Source organism: Halyomorpha halys, unplaced genomic scaffold, assembly GCF_000696795.3.
Source record: "Halyomorpha halys isolate HHAL.00 unplaced genomic scaffold, Hhal_1.1 Scaffold531.1, whole genome shotgun sequence".
Lineage (NCBI taxonomy): Eukaryota > Metazoa > Arthropoda > Insecta > Hemiptera > Pentatomidae > Halyomorpha > Halyomorpha halys.
Window position 1 is genome coordinate 154132 of NW_027111171.1, and position 19744 is coordinate 173875.

The 19744-nt window shown below is 30.2% G+C and overlaps 1 protein-coding gene across 1 annotated transcript in view; it reads left to right on the forward strand.

The window, feature by feature from the left end:
• Positions 1-19744, forward strand: part of LOC106683958 (probable G-protein coupled receptor CG31760) — a 103799-nt gene that overhangs the window by 75833 nt on the left and 8222 nt on the right. The window contains exons 3-14 of the mRNA XM_014425735.2: positions 2068-2192; positions 6256-6362; positions 7188-7302; positions 9153-9362; positions 9886-10027; positions 10247-10361; positions 10907-11036; positions 13988-14141; positions 14245-14354; positions 16571-16785; positions 17841-17979; positions 18234-18339. Coding sequence (XP_014281221.1) covers positions 2068-2192; positions 6256-6362; positions 7188-7302; positions 9153-9362; positions 9886-10027; positions 10247-10361; positions 10907-11036; positions 13988-14141; positions 14245-14354; positions 16571-16785; positions 17841-17979; positions 18234-18339 — 1668 coding nt within the window. The remainder of the gene's footprint in view (positions 1-2067; positions 2193-6255; positions 6363-7187; positions 7303-9152; positions 9363-9885; positions 10028-10246; positions 10362-10906; positions 11037-13987; positions 14142-14244; positions 14355-16570; positions 16786-17840; positions 17980-18233; positions 18340-19744) is intronic.

Below are 19744 nucleotides of genomic sequence, written 5' to 3' on the forward strand. Positions count from 1 at the left end.
CTTAACATAGTTTCATTTTGTATCTTTTTAGCCCTGATGAAGCCCTGCAAAGTGGGGCGAAACGTTGGAAAATAAATAGTTGTAAACTATTTTTATTTCTCCTTTGACCGCAACCCTGACCATCTCCCTATATATCAATTTTTACGGTCAACTATACATACATATATACTAATAGTATTAGTTTGTACTTTATTATGAAACAGGGCCCAGATATCTATTAGCACTCAAATTAAAGCTAGTTTAATGGACTATAAAGTTTATGACCTCTACCTTTGTAAGAATAGTAGTTTTCATGATATTTGTTGAAATAAATTGATTTATAGTTGTTCGGACAATAAGTTTGATTTATGAAAAACTTCATTTCAGAAACCATTGGACGTACAAATGTCTGCCAGTGCTCAAATTAAAGCTAGTTAAATTGACTTCAAAATAGTTAATTATATTTATCTTTGTAGGAGTAGTAGTTTTTATGATATTTGACAAAATAAACTCACAAAATGTTAATTTCTAGTTGTTCATATAAAACGTTGGATTTTTCAAAAAATATATCTCTAGATCCATAAGACACACATATTTCTGCCAACACTCAAAATAAAGGAAATTTATCTTTCTATAATGTAGTTTATGACACTTATCTTCGTAGGGGTAGTATTTTTTATTATATTCGCTTATGAATATAAATTTGGCAAATGAAAATTTGTCCGAACAACTATAAATCAATTTATTTTAGCAAATTTCATGTAAACTATTACTCCTACGAAGATAAATATCATAAACTACTTTAAAGCTCATTAAACTAGATTTAGTTTGAGTGCTAATAGACATCTGTACGTCAAATGGTTTTTGAGATATAAATTTTCAAAATAAATTCACTAAGTACTGATCTTTCAATACGTCCCATGTAACATTTTTCTGAAACGTTGCTTTTTAAAAAGCTATATCTCTAAATTTTTAACGTAAATAACTCTATTAGACCTCATATTTTAGCAAATTTACTATTCTTTAAATGACGTTCTCTTAGGTTTTGTTGTGTTGTTCCTACTTTTTAAGAAATAGAGCTCCGAATGAAAAATTATTTTGTTTATCTCTTTGAAACAGCCGCCATTTTTTATTTCCCCTACCTATACTTGGCAGACTCATCAATTTTGGCTATTAATTATACATAGTTTTCATTAAAGTAATAAAAAATTGGGGTGAGATAACTGCCTTTTTTCTCCTCTTCAGCTCTTGTACTAAGAGGACCGCGAAACAGTTACAGTAGGACTGCGAAAAACAAACGTACTTGTTTATAAATATTAAAATTATTTATATTTTATAACTGATTCAACTCCGTCGTTACCCCCACTACATCCAAGATTAAGTGTGAGTCGGTTTTTTATACACTACTTTTTATAAAGACAAAATTTTGAAATAGATTATACGCGTCAAATACCATGAGTTGCACTAGCCAAAACGTCAAACATAGAAGAACTATTTCAGGCAAAACAAACGCATTCATTCCATTAAATTGTTATCTAAACTTAACGATTAAATAACATGTAATATTTTATAAATAGATATAGATAAATGTTTGTAAAACAAGTTTTATTCTACACTTTTCTTTTTTTTATTAAAAAGATCAGCGAGCTATCGAATAATTTTTTAAGGGACTCCCAGGCAGGAAATATTAAGTTTGAGAACCGCAGTTCTAGAGAGACGTTTTCATAGTTACCCTCAACCAATGGTTAATACTATTCCAAGAACATTCGTCACTTGTGTTTTGCAGTTCTGCTTTGGTTTTTTAGGTTGAAATCGACTCTAAATTAAATAAGGTAAAAAATAATAAAATTAATTAATATTGGCGTACATACACCTCCATGTGTATAATATGAGAAATTTGTTCAAGCATTTTAATTGTTCAAAAATTTTATGTAAAAAAAAATCAAAGTTTAGCCCTAAAAGAGTAAAACGTGCAATTTTGTGTAGAAAAAATAGATGAATAACTAGATGCTATTGCACGAAAATCCGTTCTCGTTATGATCATCACGCCTTAGATTGAAGTTATTTTAAGAATACTGTTATGCTTAGGAGACTAGCCGAGAGGAGATCGAGAAGGCACTGGAAACGATAGAGGAAGTGGCCAGTAACAACTTGGGCCAGCTCTGTGTCTCTCAAAGTTACAGGCTGCTCTCCGTCCCCCTCCAGACTCTCAGGTAACTACAAATCACAAGGTACTTATGATTGTATTTCCTGTCATTCACTATTATCTCCATTGTGAAGAGGTGGAATTCACTCACAAATTTTATGATTTCAAAATTATAATTTCTTAACAAATAACCTCAGTTTACTTATAATGAAAAATAACGGTTTTATTGATAATTTAAAAATTATTTTATCTTATTTTGTATGCTGTTGTGTTGAAAAAAATATTATTTTCTTGCAAATTTCTTTCTGTTACATAAAAATACAACAGATACCTTTATTATTTTTCTCAACTTCAAAAAGTAAATTGAACTTTAAAATTTTAGTTTATTTAAAATACATTTTTCTAGATTGAAATTTTCTACTAGGGGAATGAAATTGACCTGGTATACGCTGCGCCTTCTCTCCTCTCTCTCAGAAAATTCCTGTATCCACTGCTATAGACTAAGGATTAATGCGATATCAACATTAGTTGAAATTGGAAAAAAAAATTAAACCTAAATAATATTATGATATTATATTTAACTCTGAAATATCTTCTTGAGGGTTCCAAGCCTTGTATGTACCTAAATTTTTGGTAGGGTGATTATATTAGCTAATGTCTTGTCTTAGCTTATATAATTTCTCCTATCAGAACAGGCAACTCAGGCCCTGCCAAAATCGCAACCTACATCCCATTCTCCTCAATCTCAATCCTAACATTCTCATGCCTCTGTTCCTCAAACCTCATCCACTTCCCGAAAGGCTATCATCAGATACCTTGTATCCCCCCTCCTCCTAACGCGACAGATCTCACCTCTTTCCTTTCTGAATTTAGATCCCTTATCACTCCACTCATCTCCTTACTTACAAATCTAGTTTATAATCTTATTCCTCCGCCAATAAACCATTAAATGGTGACATTTAAGTCGCTTTCGATTCTCCTTTGGAATGTGAATGGTGTCCGAAACCACGTTAACGAACTAACGGCCATATTACACGACAAAAATATTGACGTAGCTCTAATAACTGAAACTCGATACACCGCCAGACGACTAATGAACATACCTCAGTACCAAATTTATCGAACGGACCATCCTGACGGAACAGCACATTGTGGCACTACTGTGATTATCTATCGATCCCTTTCACATCACTTAGTCCTACAAGCCCAAAATTCCCTACAAACCACAGCCGTATCGATCCAAACTTCTCTATTCCCCATAACAATAGTAGCGGGTTATTCCCCACCGAGAATTCCCACTTCCCAACCACAATCCAATTCCTTCCTTGATTCCCTCGGACAACACTTCCTTCTAGGTGCAGACCTCAACGCAAAAAATCAACAATGGGGAGCTAGAACCACCAATTCCCGTGGACGATCACTCCTGTCTGCAATCAATTCCCTTCGATACAACATTCTTTGTTCCAATTCTCCTACATACTGGCCAACCGATCCTAACCGTAACCCTGACCTCCTGGACTTCTTTATACACAAAGGCTTAGGCCCTCTAAACACTTCTCTTTTACGCCTCGATAACCTATCTTCAGACCATAGTCCACTAATCCTAACTATCCTAACTATCCCCAATTCCTGTATTACCCCCACCCTCATTCATAAGGGGCCCAGTAAACTGGAATTCCTTTTGCCGAATCTTAACAGACCAAATCGATCTTAAAGTTTCCCTGAAAACCTAGATGACGCAGTCCATTCCTTCACAAACCTTATCCAACCAGCTGTCTGGTCGGCCTCCTCATCCTATAATGTCCTCAGTAAACGCAAGACAAATCCTCTACCACAACATCTCAAAGACCTCATTCGTACCAAGCGCCAGTACAGAACATTATGGCAACGCACAAGACAGCCTTCTGTTCGTCGCACATATAACCACTACTGTAAACTAGTTACGAGAGAATTGTCCAACCATCGATTCGAGTCCTTCAATTCCTACCTCTCTTCCCTTTCTACTCATGACAATTCCCTCTGGAACATGACCAAAAGAATCCTAAAATCCAAACATATTTCCCACCCCCTCCGATGAAATGATAGCACATGGGCAGCATCCGACAAAGATAAAGCCGAAGAACTAGCCATTCATCTTTCTCATACATTCACTCCTCATCCTGAACTTCATACTGAGCTAACCCAAACAATTGAAGAATACCTGTCGTCACCAATCCCACTCTCCTTACCTCCTAGAGCAGTCCCCCCTTCTGAGGTCAAATATCAACTAAGGATGCTAACTCCTCATAAATCTCCAGGGTATGATCTTCTGACTCCTCAGATTCTTCACCAACTTCCTCCCAAAGCTATTCCTTATATATCTCTATAACTGTATCCTAAGAACAACCCACTTTCCTATCCTTTGGAAACATTCCATTATAATTCTCTTTCCGAAATCAGGAAAACCCCCTAATAATCCTGCTTCCTATAGACCAATCAGCCTACTTCCAATCCGCTCAACAATTTTTGAAAAAATCCTCCTTAAACTTATCCTATCCATAGTTGAATCACAGAGTTTTCCCGCACATCAATTTGGATTCAGTATATACACAGTGCAATACCTCGGATTCACTTTGGACAAAAGACTAACCTGGAACCAACATACTAAACTTAAAAGACAAGAACTCAACAGACTATTCAGTCAACTATACCGACTGCTCAGCTGGACCTCTCATCTCTCACTAGAAAACAAACTACTTATTTATAAGACTATACTCCAACCTATCTGGACCTACGGACTTGAACTTTGGGGGACAGCTAAACCGTTGTACATCAAACGTATCCAATCCTTTCAATCCAAAATCCTTAGAACCATAGTTAATGCACCCTACTACATTTCAAACAGAACACTACACCATGACCTACATATCCCTTCTAGTTCCACCCATATGGCCCACCTGGAAGGTTGAACCGGCAGTGGCCAAGAGACTTATTAAAATAAAAATGGACAATTGGAGTTCTGGCAATGGTAAGATTCTCCACTCAAGTTGAGTGTTTGTGGCTTTAGCGCACTTGCTCAGCCTCCACTGACTCACTACCAGTGATGTGGCGAGAGGGATGCACTGGGATCTTTTGAGCTCTGCTCTACCCCTCACACAGGGGGATAGAGTGGGCTCAGGGATCCTCAGGTTGATTGTGTAAATATTGTATATTAGAGTGTAAATGTGACTGGAGACTATATTATTTTATTTATTTATTTTTCATACACATAGTTTGATTAAGTTCATTTTGTTTATTCTTCTGTTTGTATATATTTTAAAAGTTTTTTTGTTTTTTTTTTCTCACTCATTTATTTATTTTATTTTATTTTAGTATCTATGAGATCATTCATCACTATTACCTATTGCCCAAAACTGTGTGGCAGATTGTAATATCTATCAATAAATAAAAAAGTATTAATTTAAAAAAATATATATAATTTCTCCTAGTGTAAGTGAAGAGTCCACATCATATACTGACTAACATCTTTATTTTAATAACCAGCAAGGTCAATGCTCTTCCAATATCTTCTAGCTGCTTATGAAGTTTACTCTTCTTTCTATTCTTAATATCTCTCTGTAGGATTCTTATAATTATTCAAATGTTATAGGTAATCTTTTGATTTATTTAGAATTATAAATTATCACCACAGATCTACCCAAAACCTAATCTGAGTGACTGGACTCAAAATCACTTCCTTTTTGATAGCTTATTTCATCTTCTAAGTCCTCTGATACTTCTTTTATTATTTAAGATTTTACAAATGTTTGCCAAACTTGTGGCTTTAGACCAGTTAGATTTATTCTCAGTTTTCACAGTGTGGAATAGTCCATTCTCACTCTCAATGCCCCAATTATTTAGATTTGGTAAAGGATGAAATGAGTTCCTTCCTTTAAATTACAAACTTTATACTCCAGTAAGCCAACAAAGTTTTACAATTTTAATCAAACAAAATTCTTAAATATAATACGAACCTTATATTAAATTGACCTTTTTATTTCACACAGCTATCCTTTCCAATGACTTCCTTTACTATCTTCTTGTGTAAAGCAACTGTTTCTTCTATCTATTTACCACTTCTTTAGATAATGGATTTTTATTGGAATGTTTAGGTTTGAGCCGGTGCGCCAGAAGGCAGACTTGGCAGCACTACTCGTACAAGAGCTTGCTCTTACAAGACAGTCACATGGAAACCAATTTGCACCACACCAGCTTCATAGTAATTTTTGTTCAATCTAGTTAAATTGTTGTTTCTAGTTTTAAAAATTCATAAGCTAAAAAAAAATTTACTAGTTATCTCATGAGTATTGATTACTTATAAAATCACTAGTGATTTTAGTTATAGATATTACTAGCAATAAAATTTACTAAAACTAATAAACTGAAGTAATTAACTAAACCATGAAATCTGGTACACATCCAACTTAAGTTAGGGAACTTTAAATGATCCTTTTGTTACTTACTATTAGATAACCTACAATTTAGTACATGATAATATTAATGGTGAGTAATAAAGAAATCAATACTATCTCTACTATCTGTTAATTAATTAAGACCCTATTTATAATTAAGTAACTTTACAAAGAACAGTTTTTTGACATCTTACAATATATTTTTTACCTGATTTTTTGATTTTTTTTTTTTAATAATGAAATGCTCCTTACAGATTTACATACAGTGACTAGTAATATCATGTTATTTTAATTTCATTTAAAGGAAATAGGGAACCTATACAGGAAAATACAGAATCAATTAAGAATAATGTTGTTGTTATTGATTTGTTGTATAAGTTATTAAAAGTGCCTGCTAAATACTTATCCTTATAAATAATCCTTTTTCCACCAGGAAAAAATCAGGACTTTGGTAGTTTTTAATGTATTTTGTTTTGATAAATACATTGAAATAATCACTTAGTATTTATTACGTACTTATTAATATGCTCCAAAGAATAATATTTTGTTTAAAATGTTTTATAAATAAATTTGCCTGGTATATAGATCATGCCATAGTTTATTACTTATAATAGTATTACTTGTAATTTCAGCCGTTGTTGATGGTGTGGCTCACAGTCTGTTGGGTTCCGAAAGAACTCTTTTGGCTGCAAGAGTCCTAGCTGTAAATTCAACCACAAACCTCGTCTCTAGTTGCTCTGTTTGGAGGTGACATACTCTTATAAAACATATTTATATTAATTTTTAAATATGTTATATTTTTTTGAAATCTTAAATTTTTTTTGGTATATATATATATCACGTCTATTCTCTCTGTTTAATTGGTGTATTTTCATGTTCCTTGACTAATTGGGCCAAACAAGCATTATTTTTCACTTTTGCTCGGATTTTTTCAGATCTTGAATCTCCAAAATAGATTGGTGTATTTTTTCAACTATTATGACTATTCTCCATAAAAGACATCAAAATTCTATTATTTCATGAGCTGCCATGGGTTTATATTACAATATTAAAAAATGCAATCCTCACTTTTTAGATGTATTATCCTGTCTCTAATTTATTACTTATACAATTTAAAAAAAAAAACATAAAATAAAAAGATATCAATAGTGCAAAAAAGGAAAAAAAAAAAATAAATAAATAAATAAAAAGATGTTTTTCACATCAGAAAGTTTTATATTAAGTAGTTTTGTGAAAAGTCCCTTCTTTTAATGTCTCTCATACATTTTATATACCTATTTACTGATATATAGAATAACTATTGCGATTGTACAAAATTTTGAACTCGAGTTTTTAACTGAAGTACACATTTTGAAGTTAAGTCCAAATAACCAAGTCTTGAAAAATGGTATGTTTTTTTAATTATGGGAGGTGGAAATCTTCAAAAGACATGAATAGGGCCCTCTCCATGTGTTGAATTTTTACCCTCTAAAACCACCTTCCTAAATCTTTTTCCCACTCTCCATGGGACTACCGGTTAGGCATTACAACAGGGAGGAGGAGTGGCTTTGTGACAGCTCGTGTTAGGCTTATAATTATAATAATAATAATAAGAAGAAGAAGAAGAAATAATTTAGACCACTCATTGGCTTAGGCTCATAATTATAATAATAATAAAAGGAAATAATTTAGCACGGCTTAAATGCCTAATTTTCAAAAATCTTTCTTTAAAGTTCCTTTAATTTTATTTATTTGAAAAAACAACCACCTCTCATAGTTCACAGTAATGAAAAATGGATAAATAAAAAATATTAAAGAATTTGATGAATAACTAATGGAAAAAAAAGAGACAGGAGCTTGAATCAGAAAAAGCCGAAACTGATCAGGAGGTCTTCTGATTGCATTCATATGCAAACAGCTTTGTTAAAGTTTTTTACTCTTGGCTGGAACTAAGTTATAAATAAACAAGAGTACTTAAATATAAATTTTTATAGCAGTAGAAAAATAAAAATTCTATATTCAAACTTCTAATCTTCCCTAGCCTTATATATAGAGTGGTAAGTGAAAGTTGTGTGATGAGTGAATGTTTTGAGGCTCTTCCTCATTCTTCAGATTGAATAATGTTTTTAGTAGTTATATTGTCCTTATGATTTTTATCCATAGTTCTATACTTCGTCTTAAATTAAAATATTTTATAATTTACACAACTTCTAAGTATTTTATTTTTACTATCAAATTCTTGCAGTATAACTACTGAAAAGTTTGTTCAACCTGAAGATGGGAAAGAGCCCCAAATCATGGAAAAATACCTATTAAATGAAGACATTATAAGGAAGAACGTTTTTACAATACTACCTAAATAATTTATTACAAAAGTACAGAATATGATAAAAAATAACAAAGCTCTGAATGGAGTAGAAAAGTTGAAAGCCTGATAGGAACATATTAAATATATCAATTAGTATCTTGAGGTTTTCCTAGGTTTTATAAGTCTTAAATCACCAAGAATTACATGGTTCCCATACTACGAGTTCTATATTAATTTGTATTTTTTTAAGTATATCTTTAACAAACCATTGATGGCCAATTATTACTGATTAAAAAATTGTTTTTCATAGACGTGAAAGGGGAGGAACTGAATGGCGAGAACCAGGTGAGCTCCTAGTGGGCATTGAAGTACCGCAGAGCCTGCCTTGGTACCCACCAACTGGAATATTCCAACCTGCAATGCCTTCAGCTGCGGGCTTCTGGACTTTTCCCTATTATTCATGTCAGGCTAGATCGTGGGTCATATCTTATAGTGTGACTATTCCTACACACAAACATGGGTAAGTAGTGGTAATTATACTAATATCTTCAACTTATTTAACTATTTTACAAACATCTTTCATCTTTTTAGTTTTCAATATACCTGACTGAATCTCTTCGTTATTTAATTGTTAATATCTCCCCCTGACCATAGAAACATGTTTTTTTTATTCTCAGGATAATTAATATTTTTTTCCCTAATTCGGATAGATTATTATTATGATTTATGAATAGGCTATTGAGACTATAGTGGCCCTCGATGGTGTGCTAACATCAGAGCATACCTGAATCAGAAGCTGATTTGCATCAGGCCTATGAAGGTTGATTTTCTTCCATATTTTTTTTTGTTTTTGTTTTTTTTTCACCAAAAACTGGTGTTTTGATCTTCTCACTATGGCTAGGATAGGTTGGAGCCAGTTGGAAAACCAGCTCTTCTTGCTCAGTTAGGGTGGATTAATAAATATTAATTATTAGTTGTAAAATAATATTTAAGTATACATTTATTAGTTTATTTATTAATAATTGATATTCATTTATTTTCAGCAACTCAGGCTATGTGAGTGTAGACGTTGATATTACGAGATTAGGAATAAACCAATGTGACTCCAATGAATCTCATTCAATTTCCCAGGATAATATGCTTGGCGTCTTTAGAGGCTCTCATAAATGCCATAATACTACTAAGGTAAACCAAAAAATAAAATAAAATCTTCATATTATTTATAATAATTTAACTAAAAAAGTTTGTGTATTCATAAGGCTTATTTTATCAAGCCAATTTAAGAGTTTAGTCTTCAGTTAGCTTATGACTATGTCAAATGCATTTTCATTTATTTGAATACAGTTTTGACTTATTATCATAATTAGCTTATCAGGTACTAATAAAAATTATGTTATTAAATAGTGTGTCTACTCAGAAAATGAACGGAAGTGGTCTCGAGGAAGCTATGTTTGCCATTGCAAGCCTGGCTATTACATGGCGCATCCACAGGTTCCTTTTCTTGGAAATTTGGTCGAAGGTAATTAGTTCTTTTTCCATTTTCTTCATTCTCTTAGCACCTAAGGTTATGAAGCTCACTGAAAAGAATGTATTTTAGTGAATGTTTCTTTCTAATAGTGTGAAGTTGGAAGTTTTTTTTTATTACACAGTTTCTACTCATAATGCACAAATTGTTATTTATATGCAAGACTGCTACTGAATGTCTTAAAATCAACCCAATCTATGTACTCCTACACTATTTTTGTTAATTTTTTATCAGTTATTTTTATAAAATAAAGAAACTGAAGTAAAAAATGGCTCCTAGCTTCAAGATATAACTCGTTAATTTAACTAATTCCCTTAAATGGATAGGGAATGGTAATATAATTTGGAAATTCCATATATTATTATATTCCATTTATAAATTATAGTTGAAATGATTTGTTACAAGATTAGCAAAAGTTGTATTTAATAAACAAATTAATTATTTATCACACTTCAATTTTATTTATTAGGCTATCAACAATATTTAAAAATTAACTATTCCAATTATAAATCAGTTATTTGAAAAGAACTTCTTTCCAGCTGCTTGGTTGGATGCCCTTTCAAATGGGAGTTCCACATATGAAACATTCCGATGTGAGAGGTGCGCACCAGGCTGTCTGACTTGTGATTCTCATGCTCCCTGCCTTGCCTCTTACAACTGGCCTTTCAGGTCTCTATCATAATTTGTCAATCAATAGAGTGTTCAAAAAGATTAAAAGTTTCAACAAATAAAAACTATCAAACTTATCCTCACTCTAAAAACGAGCCTGTTCATCACTTGTTGAGCACTCTATATTATTGTCTGTTGTTAGTTACAGATAGAGTTGCAGAAGTAGTGTGCAGATAGAGTTTTTCAGTTCAATATAATTTTTTTTTAATCATTTCACTTTAGCCAAACACTTTGTAGTTTGTTTGAAAAAATAATTATAATTCAAAACTAATCAAAACATATTTCAAAATCAATGAAAATGAAAAGAACTAATTCTAATATTATGAAAATTAACATCACATATTAAAAATATAAAGAGTTAAGGAACTTGAGTCCACTCTTCTACAATTTTTATAAAAATTGTATAGGATTTCCTTTTAACTGACATATGCACAAAATTAATTTAAAACAATTGATTTTCATTTAAAAAGTTCGTTGGAATAAAGAAAAATAAGGATCACTTTCTTTGCAAGCTGGTACCATAATGGAAACCATATGAAAACCATCCAAAAAAAAAAAACTGTTACACATGGGACATAATGTAAAACTTGTACAAAAAGGTTTAATATGGAGATTTATAATAAAATTAAAAAATAGTAAAATTTCATATTTTAATAAAAAACATATTTTTTATTTATACTCTTTTATCTACCTAATTTATAGCACATATGAATCCTTATCAGTTACAATTATTAAAAATTCCTTAATCGCATTTCTAAACAAATGAGGATTTATTTTAAAGATTTTTTAGAGAATGTTTTACTTTTTTTCAAATTTGTCTGGTCAAAGGCGTGCCAATAAAGTACTATCAATGTTATTTTATGTAGAAATATATTATTGTGTTTAAGTCAGTCGCCAATTTTGAAATTATCAACGAAAAATATAGGTTAAATTTCTATTTAATTAAAATTATCTTAATAACTTCAGGCTAACACTATTAGTGCCAACATAATTTTGTGAAAACACCCCCTATCCAGTTGCATGTTTCTTCTTAATATTCTATATTGATGTGTTTGTTGTAAAAAAAGTAATCAGCAGTTTCTGAACACATAGAAGTCTGCGAACCAATATGTCAGAAATTAAACCTTATGCAGTAAGAAAGTATTTGAAAATTAGATTGCTTGAAAGTGTATTTCAAGTCACTTTCATTTTGTGTTTGCTTGTTAAAATCTTTGGCACAAACCTAAGGAAAGATTTGAAAGAAAATTAGGACTAATAATAAATTTTCAGGAAAATATGTGTTACCGGATCCTTCGACTATGTTCAAGCTATACTAAACCCAAAATTGATTTTATTTCTCTCTCATTATAATTTTTAAAAAATTTAGTTTATAATCTTTTTTTTGTAATTATCCATTAAGTTTATTATTTATGTTGAGTTCTGTCTCAAATTTGAAAGAATGCCCTGGCCAAACTCTTGATGTATATATCACTATTGTTCTTTGTATAATCTTGAAATATTTAATTATGAAAATAAGAAAAATTAAAATAAATCTTTACAAGTTCTCATTTTTTTATTATTCAGAAGTAGCATTAGTATGATAAACAAAGATGTAGTTATATAAAAACCTTCTCAAAAATAAATACGTAACTTAACCATGCAATAAACTCGCTCTCCCTTGAATATCTGTTATATCACACAGTGTGTTATCTAACAGATATTCTATAAATTATAAAGGAAGGAACTGACATAAACTCTAAACTCTTTGTTCCATATGATATCCTTCCAGCATGAGTATGACCCAGGTTTAGATAATCATATATTATAAAAACTTCCTTACACGACTTAATATCATATCATATATACTGTAGAAAAAATCATAATCTCTGAATTTCCATTTAATTTTTACTTTTACCCTAGAAAATTTGATAATAACAATGAAGAAGACTCACTATCAGCTGTTATACAACCCACTTTTTGATTAAAGGAACTTGGTCAGCTTATGAATAATTTTCTTTAAAAAATCTCAAGTAATACTTCATTAAATATTTTACTAATAATAATAAGAATGCTAATAAATAATAATTGAGATTTTTAAGTTTTAAACTTCTCTTCAAGAAAATTAGCTATCTGTTTTTTCTTAAATTGCTGCCATATTATTGTAAAGTTACCAAATAATTCAAATGGTTATAACCAAATCTGTTGTACGTTTTTTAAATTTGTTTGTTTAATTTTTCTGAATGTTAATTGTTAATACTTCAATCTCATACTGCATCATATTTTTTTCCTGTTGTACTTAGTTTATTATTACATATTTGCATGTGGATGTTATTTTCCATACACTTTGATGATTTACATAGACTTTGTATGAATAGTTGAATGACAATATGATATTTATTATGAGAATTGTATTATAGTTTGTTGCTCAGTATTCGCAAAATTCAGTCAATAAATTTGTTTGCATTTCCTTATAATAAAAAAATCTTTCCTTCTTTTTCTTTTAAATATTTTTTTTTGTTTAAATTCATGTTTGTTGAGTATTTTTCAAAATAGATAAAACATATATTTCAGCTTATTTAATTTATTTTTTACCATCCGGTTCCATATTGAAGATTATTGCCTCATCTAGGATGTAGTAGGGAAGAGAAGAGGCTACATTTTGGTCAAAACATCAGTAAAATAAATAAGTGATGTGTACATTTTTAGCTTTGAGCAGTCCCTGATCAGCACACGCTCAATTCATAATTTTTTGTCTACTATCCAAAGGACATGATAAATGTTTAAATAATCTCTGTCCAAAAGAGAATTATTGAAGGGTTAGAGAAAAAAATAATAAATTACTTAAAATGAATGAAATCTAACTCAAAATGAAAAAAAATAAATAAATAAAGTAGAATTAAATTGTATATTTACTTATTTTCACCATGTTTTATTTTCATATTTGATTTCTTAAAAAATTAATTTATCTATAGGATTGGACTTTTGTCAATCTCTTCAGCATGCATTTTCCTCACTTTATGCCTCATCGGATACGTTTATCACAACAGGAGATTGAAAGTATTCAAAGTAGCTTCACCAATCTTCTTGTGCATAACACTTACAGGGTGTGTCATTATGTATTCTGAGGTAGGTTCAATTACATATCTTGTATTACAATATGAAAATCATATTCTTAATTTAAAAGTGTTAATTTAGATAAAATATATACTTATAAATATTTCTTAAATAGATGGCAGCTATATTTCCAGTACTTGATATGTATACATGTATACTTACAAAATGGACTAGGCACTTTGGATTCTGTATTACTTATACTGCACTCCTTATGAAGACTTGGAGGTATTAATCTTATCTTTATAATTTTTAATAGTTTTTACTTATATATTTTTAGTAAATACATCTTGACAAGCCATAGTGAGAGAAATGGAAGGGAGGATTTGGTTTCCTGTCACATGTTTCGTTAATGACCATTAAACTACCCCTATAGTGGTTATTATGTTTTCTTAATAAACAAGTATTGAGAAAGCAAATTTAACTTTGGATCATTTTGACCAAGATTTTTTTTGTTTAAATGGAACCCTTAGTAGTTCTGCATTCTTCATAATCCAACAACTTGTCAGTTGTAAATATATATTGTGATTAACAATATTTATTTAAAGTAAATAAATGTAATTTTAATAGTTTTTACTTATTCTCAGATCTAAAATATAGTTTTGAAGAGGACAAGGTTAAATGAAAAGATTAAGTATTAAATAGAAATGAGAATTTTTATTTTATTATCTATAATATTATAAACTCTTTATCTCAAGGCAGGTTTTCTAGGCAATCAGAACACTTAACTTTAATAACACTTTTATAAATATACTTAATTATATATTGAGCTAAACTAACCAATTTATATAATATTCACAACAGTTTTGAGTTTATGCTTGTGATTTTCTGTATGAATATTATTCTTTAATAATTATTATCAACTTCTATTTTTTCTTAAATATACTGTAATTACAATTATGATGGGAAGATAAATAAAGTTTAAAATACTTGAATCTGCTCAACATGGCAGCGATTCTACCAACTTCAGAACAGCACTGCCATCTTCTTTTTTTAACAATATCTTTTGAGACTATATTTTACTGATGAAAATTGGTTAATTTGCTTTTTTGGTTTAGTACAACAAATAAACAATACTGAAACGATATATAAAACAAAACATACTAAAAATCAAAAAAAGAGGATATTACAAGATATATATATAGTTCTACATATCGAGGTGGCTGTGCATAATTAATTAGTGCTCTGACTCCAATTAATAAGGTGTTCTACATTAGAAGGCCTCAACAATGCAGGTTCATTATGATAGGTACCTGAATAAGAGACGCGTTGAAAAAAATATTGGCGAGTTTTAAGGGCATTCGCCATAAATTTTTGCAGAATGGGAACTTCACTCTGTAAAGTACATGCTTACAGGTATGAAGGGGAGGGAAACTCCTACAGGTATTTACTGTAGGTCCTTGCAAGATGAAAACTCCACTCCGTAAGGTATGCCCTTACTGTAGTGAAGAACTTCCAGTCCTACATTATACAGTATTCATTATAGGTTCTGAGGAAAGGGCAGAAGGTATAGGAAGGAGGGTAGATCCAGAGAAGACAGTGAAATAAAAGTCCAATATAAATTTCCAAAAACTGTAGTTAAAATAATCTAATCCACTATGAATATTATTACTCACTGCCTCCTAAGGAGGAGAATCTCTGAAGGTAATATTCTCTCTTTGGTTTGTTAAATTTGAGCTTAGGCATCGCTCAGGGTTATTAAAGGCCATCGAGAGATGCTATGTTAGCTTTTAGTGGATCAGAAGAATCTATTATAATATGTATTGATTCAAATAACACAAAGTTTTTATTATTTTGTAAATAATAGATTTAATGGCAAATGAAATTGCAAGTTGATTGTTTAGCTTTATTACCAATTCATCCCAGAATTAATTGAAATATAGGAGAGAAACATTATTTATTTAAGAAATTTATATATATAATTTTATTATAAAAATGATTGATTTTTAATAATAGTATCCCTTTTTTTATTTATAAAAATTTTTATTTAATTAAAGATTATAAAAAATAAAAATTAGTTCATATTTATTTAATTCAGACAGGTTCTATTACCGGATATATTGAGTGTGTACTTATATAAATACACAGTGAATTTAAAGCATCTCCTGATTCCTTTTAGGGTAGCTACTGCCAAATTTGTTTCATAGTTTGAATACAATTTTATTCAAAGATATTAAATTTTCTTTATAATACAAATTATACAGATTATAAGCATTTAATAGTTGGCTTAATTAATTGATTCTAATTTATCTTTTTTTATGAGTAAACAGTTTTATATTTTGTGATAAATAAGTGATTATGATAAATAAAAAGAAAATTGAATGCCTAACCTGAAAATTACCCATGAACCATAAAATATTACTATCAGTAGGATCTTTATAACTTTGGTTGATAGAAATTAATGAAAATATTTGGTAATACTGAAACATGATTTTTTTTTTTAGAGTATCATTGACCTACAGAGTGAAGTCAGCTCATAAAGTGAAACTAACTGACAAGCAATTACTGCAGTGGATGTTCCCAATACTTTTGGTTATGTTAATATATCTTGGGACTTGGACGCTCTCTGCTCCACCTATTGGAGAGGATATCAAAGATAACTCTGGACTCTTATTTAAGCAATGTACTTATAATTGGTGGGATCACAGTATTGCAATTGGTAATCCATACAGTTTTGATCATTAATTTTTCATTAATTTATGGATTTATTTTTATTTAATTCTAATTTTTTAAATATAATATATAAGGATAGACTTGTTGAAAAACTGCCTATTACTACCCCTCAATTGGTTGGCACAGTACTTAAGTATGTTAGTACTCTAAATATCAAAATTGGCTCTGTTTGAATCTCATTTGGGAGATCAATCCATTCTGGCTAGAATAGGCTAGTAACCTATATGATAACCTATCCTTTCCATTCTCTAGCTAGAGTTCTTAAAAACATAAAACAGCTTTCCTTCCAAGATTTATGGTAACTTCCCAATAAACATTTTAGATGCCTTTGGTGATTATCTGGAATGGTCAAAAGTAAGATTATGTGTTGGTAAATAATTTTTTATTGAAGGATTTTTATCTATCTTAGATATTTCCCATACATAGAATCAACAGGTGTTTAATCCTGGGAAAAAATAAGATATCAAATTTTGGGGGGAAAATTCATGAAGATGATCAAGGGTTTGAGGTATGTGAGGTCTTGGGGCTCTCCTGGAAAACTTAAAATAACTTCTTCTTAAACTTCTTCTTACACTTAAAATAACTTCTTCTAATTGAAATAAGCATTATATAATGTATAAAAAGTAATATTTAGCCAAATACTTAAATATCTATATTTTAACTATTACGACTATTGTAAGAGTGAAAATCGCCAAAGATGGCAGAACCTAGAACAATCCACAATTATAGCTGGTGGAAGCTAGGACATTACTAAATATAGTTCAGGGTATTATAAGGTGAAAAAGAGGTGCTAGAGCAATTTCCACCACTCTGAACACAAGCTAGAAAAGTGACCTCCCTTGAGGATAGCTTATCATCTTATGTGCTCCCAAGCCACAACTTTATAGTGATGTGACAAGTTAACACAACAGTGTTAAACTATTGTTTAAATTCTAATTTTTTTTTTCAGTATACCTTTTAAGATTAGTTCTTTCAAATTATCAATTTTAAATGTTCATTATCTCCTCTATTAAATTTTATATGAGCTAAATCTTTTTTTAGGTGAAGTTTTTTTCCTTGCCTGGGGTGTTAGAGTATGTTACAATGTACGTAATGCAGAATCACTCTTTAATGAAGCACGTTTGATAAGCTATGCAATATACAACATTGCGCTAGTAAACATAATGATGGTTGCCTTTCAGTAAGTTAATTAACTTAAAACATACTATATATTCCACATAGTTTTGTTGTGTTAAACATGTCTATATCATACATTTTGTTATAAGTAATTTTTCTTGAATAGTTCAGGTGATTTTGTTGTAAAATAATTTATTCTTATACCTATAATAACCAGTTTTAATTATGTTTAAACCTTATACTGTGCATGACAAAATCTAAATTATAATTACAAAAATTACTTCAACCATTTTTAATTTATTTAATTTTATTTTCCAGTTTATTTCTATTTCCAAGAGCAGGCCCTGACATTAAGTACCTGTTAGGTTTCATAAGAACGCAATTGAGCACCTCAGTTACAGTGGCATTAGTTTTTGGACCAAAAGTAAGTATTTTATATTACTTGAGAGTTTTTATTATAGGATTTTATAGGTCAGTCTCTTTTGATCTTCCCTTCTACTTGTGCCTGGTTCCTCAAAGCCTCAGAGTAATTGTTGTGTGATAAACTCATGAGCAACTTCACTCTGGCTGATATTATTGTTATTGTACATTAATATAATGTTAGAGCCCTTATAGAATTGTAATAACTTCAATTCCTATTAAGATCCATTGAAATGTTTTAGAAAAGTATTGGTTTGCGAGAAAGTGTCCACTGTGTCTGAAGAAGAGCTAATTACGACTGGACATGAAAAAATTTCCTGTTGGTCACTTTCATATTATTGTAACTAAAATGATAGACCCAAAATTTTGCAAAATCATGCAGTCAACTCAGAATATGGATTAAACATCCAAATCTTGCAATAATCAATTTTATTTTTTAAGTAATAATATTAATATATGGAAAGCTTACCTAACCTAGTTTGAATTAAATTAAACTCGTTTTTTTAGATTGAATTTGACTCTTCATATGTTAATCTAATACATTGCTTTACCTCCAATTTGTCAATTTTAAACAATAAATTTAATAAGAAAAATTATGATGTAGTGCATCCATAACACAACTTCTTACCAACCTATATACATCCCCAAAATTTGTGTAGGTTGGTGTTGAAGTTATTGAAGGTGAAAATTATGAACAAATTTTTATTTTTTGTTGTTATAAAAAATTGTATTTTAGGATTTCTCATGGTGGTATTAACAATTATAAATTTTGTTCCTGCCAAGAACACAACAGTTTAACAAAAGATAATGAAGACGTAATGCAATTGAGAAAGATCGGGTGGTCTCGGCTTACATAACCGAATATTTCTATTTTTTTCCTTTATTTATTCATATAATTCTTTATTTAATAATATTTTATATTTATCTATTGTTTATTATTGATAACAATGAGAATTTTTTTACTTTTTTTCAAATAAACAAAATTAAGGGTACTGTAAAGGAAGTATTTTGAAAAATTCATCATTTAAGCCCTGTTATACTATTTCAATGAAGATAAGACAGCTGGTATTAAAGATCTTTTTATTTTTCATTGATTTACAGAGTTTAATTAAAATTGTTTGAGTTGTTTTTAGGAAATAATAAAAATGTGAAAAATCATATATATAAAGTAGCACTTCTAGTCACTCGATTTTATCGAAAAAGTTGTCACATCCCAGGTATATACCCGCCTTAACTATATAATTTCAGTTTTGTATGACTTTCCTATTTCAGCTAGACTGACCGCATACAGATACACAGACCATTTTGCAAGACTAGGGACCTCAAAACATGTATTTCCGTCAAAAACTCAAATTTAAAATTTTAGACATTGAAATACTTTTCCTTACTATGTATTATACATATATATA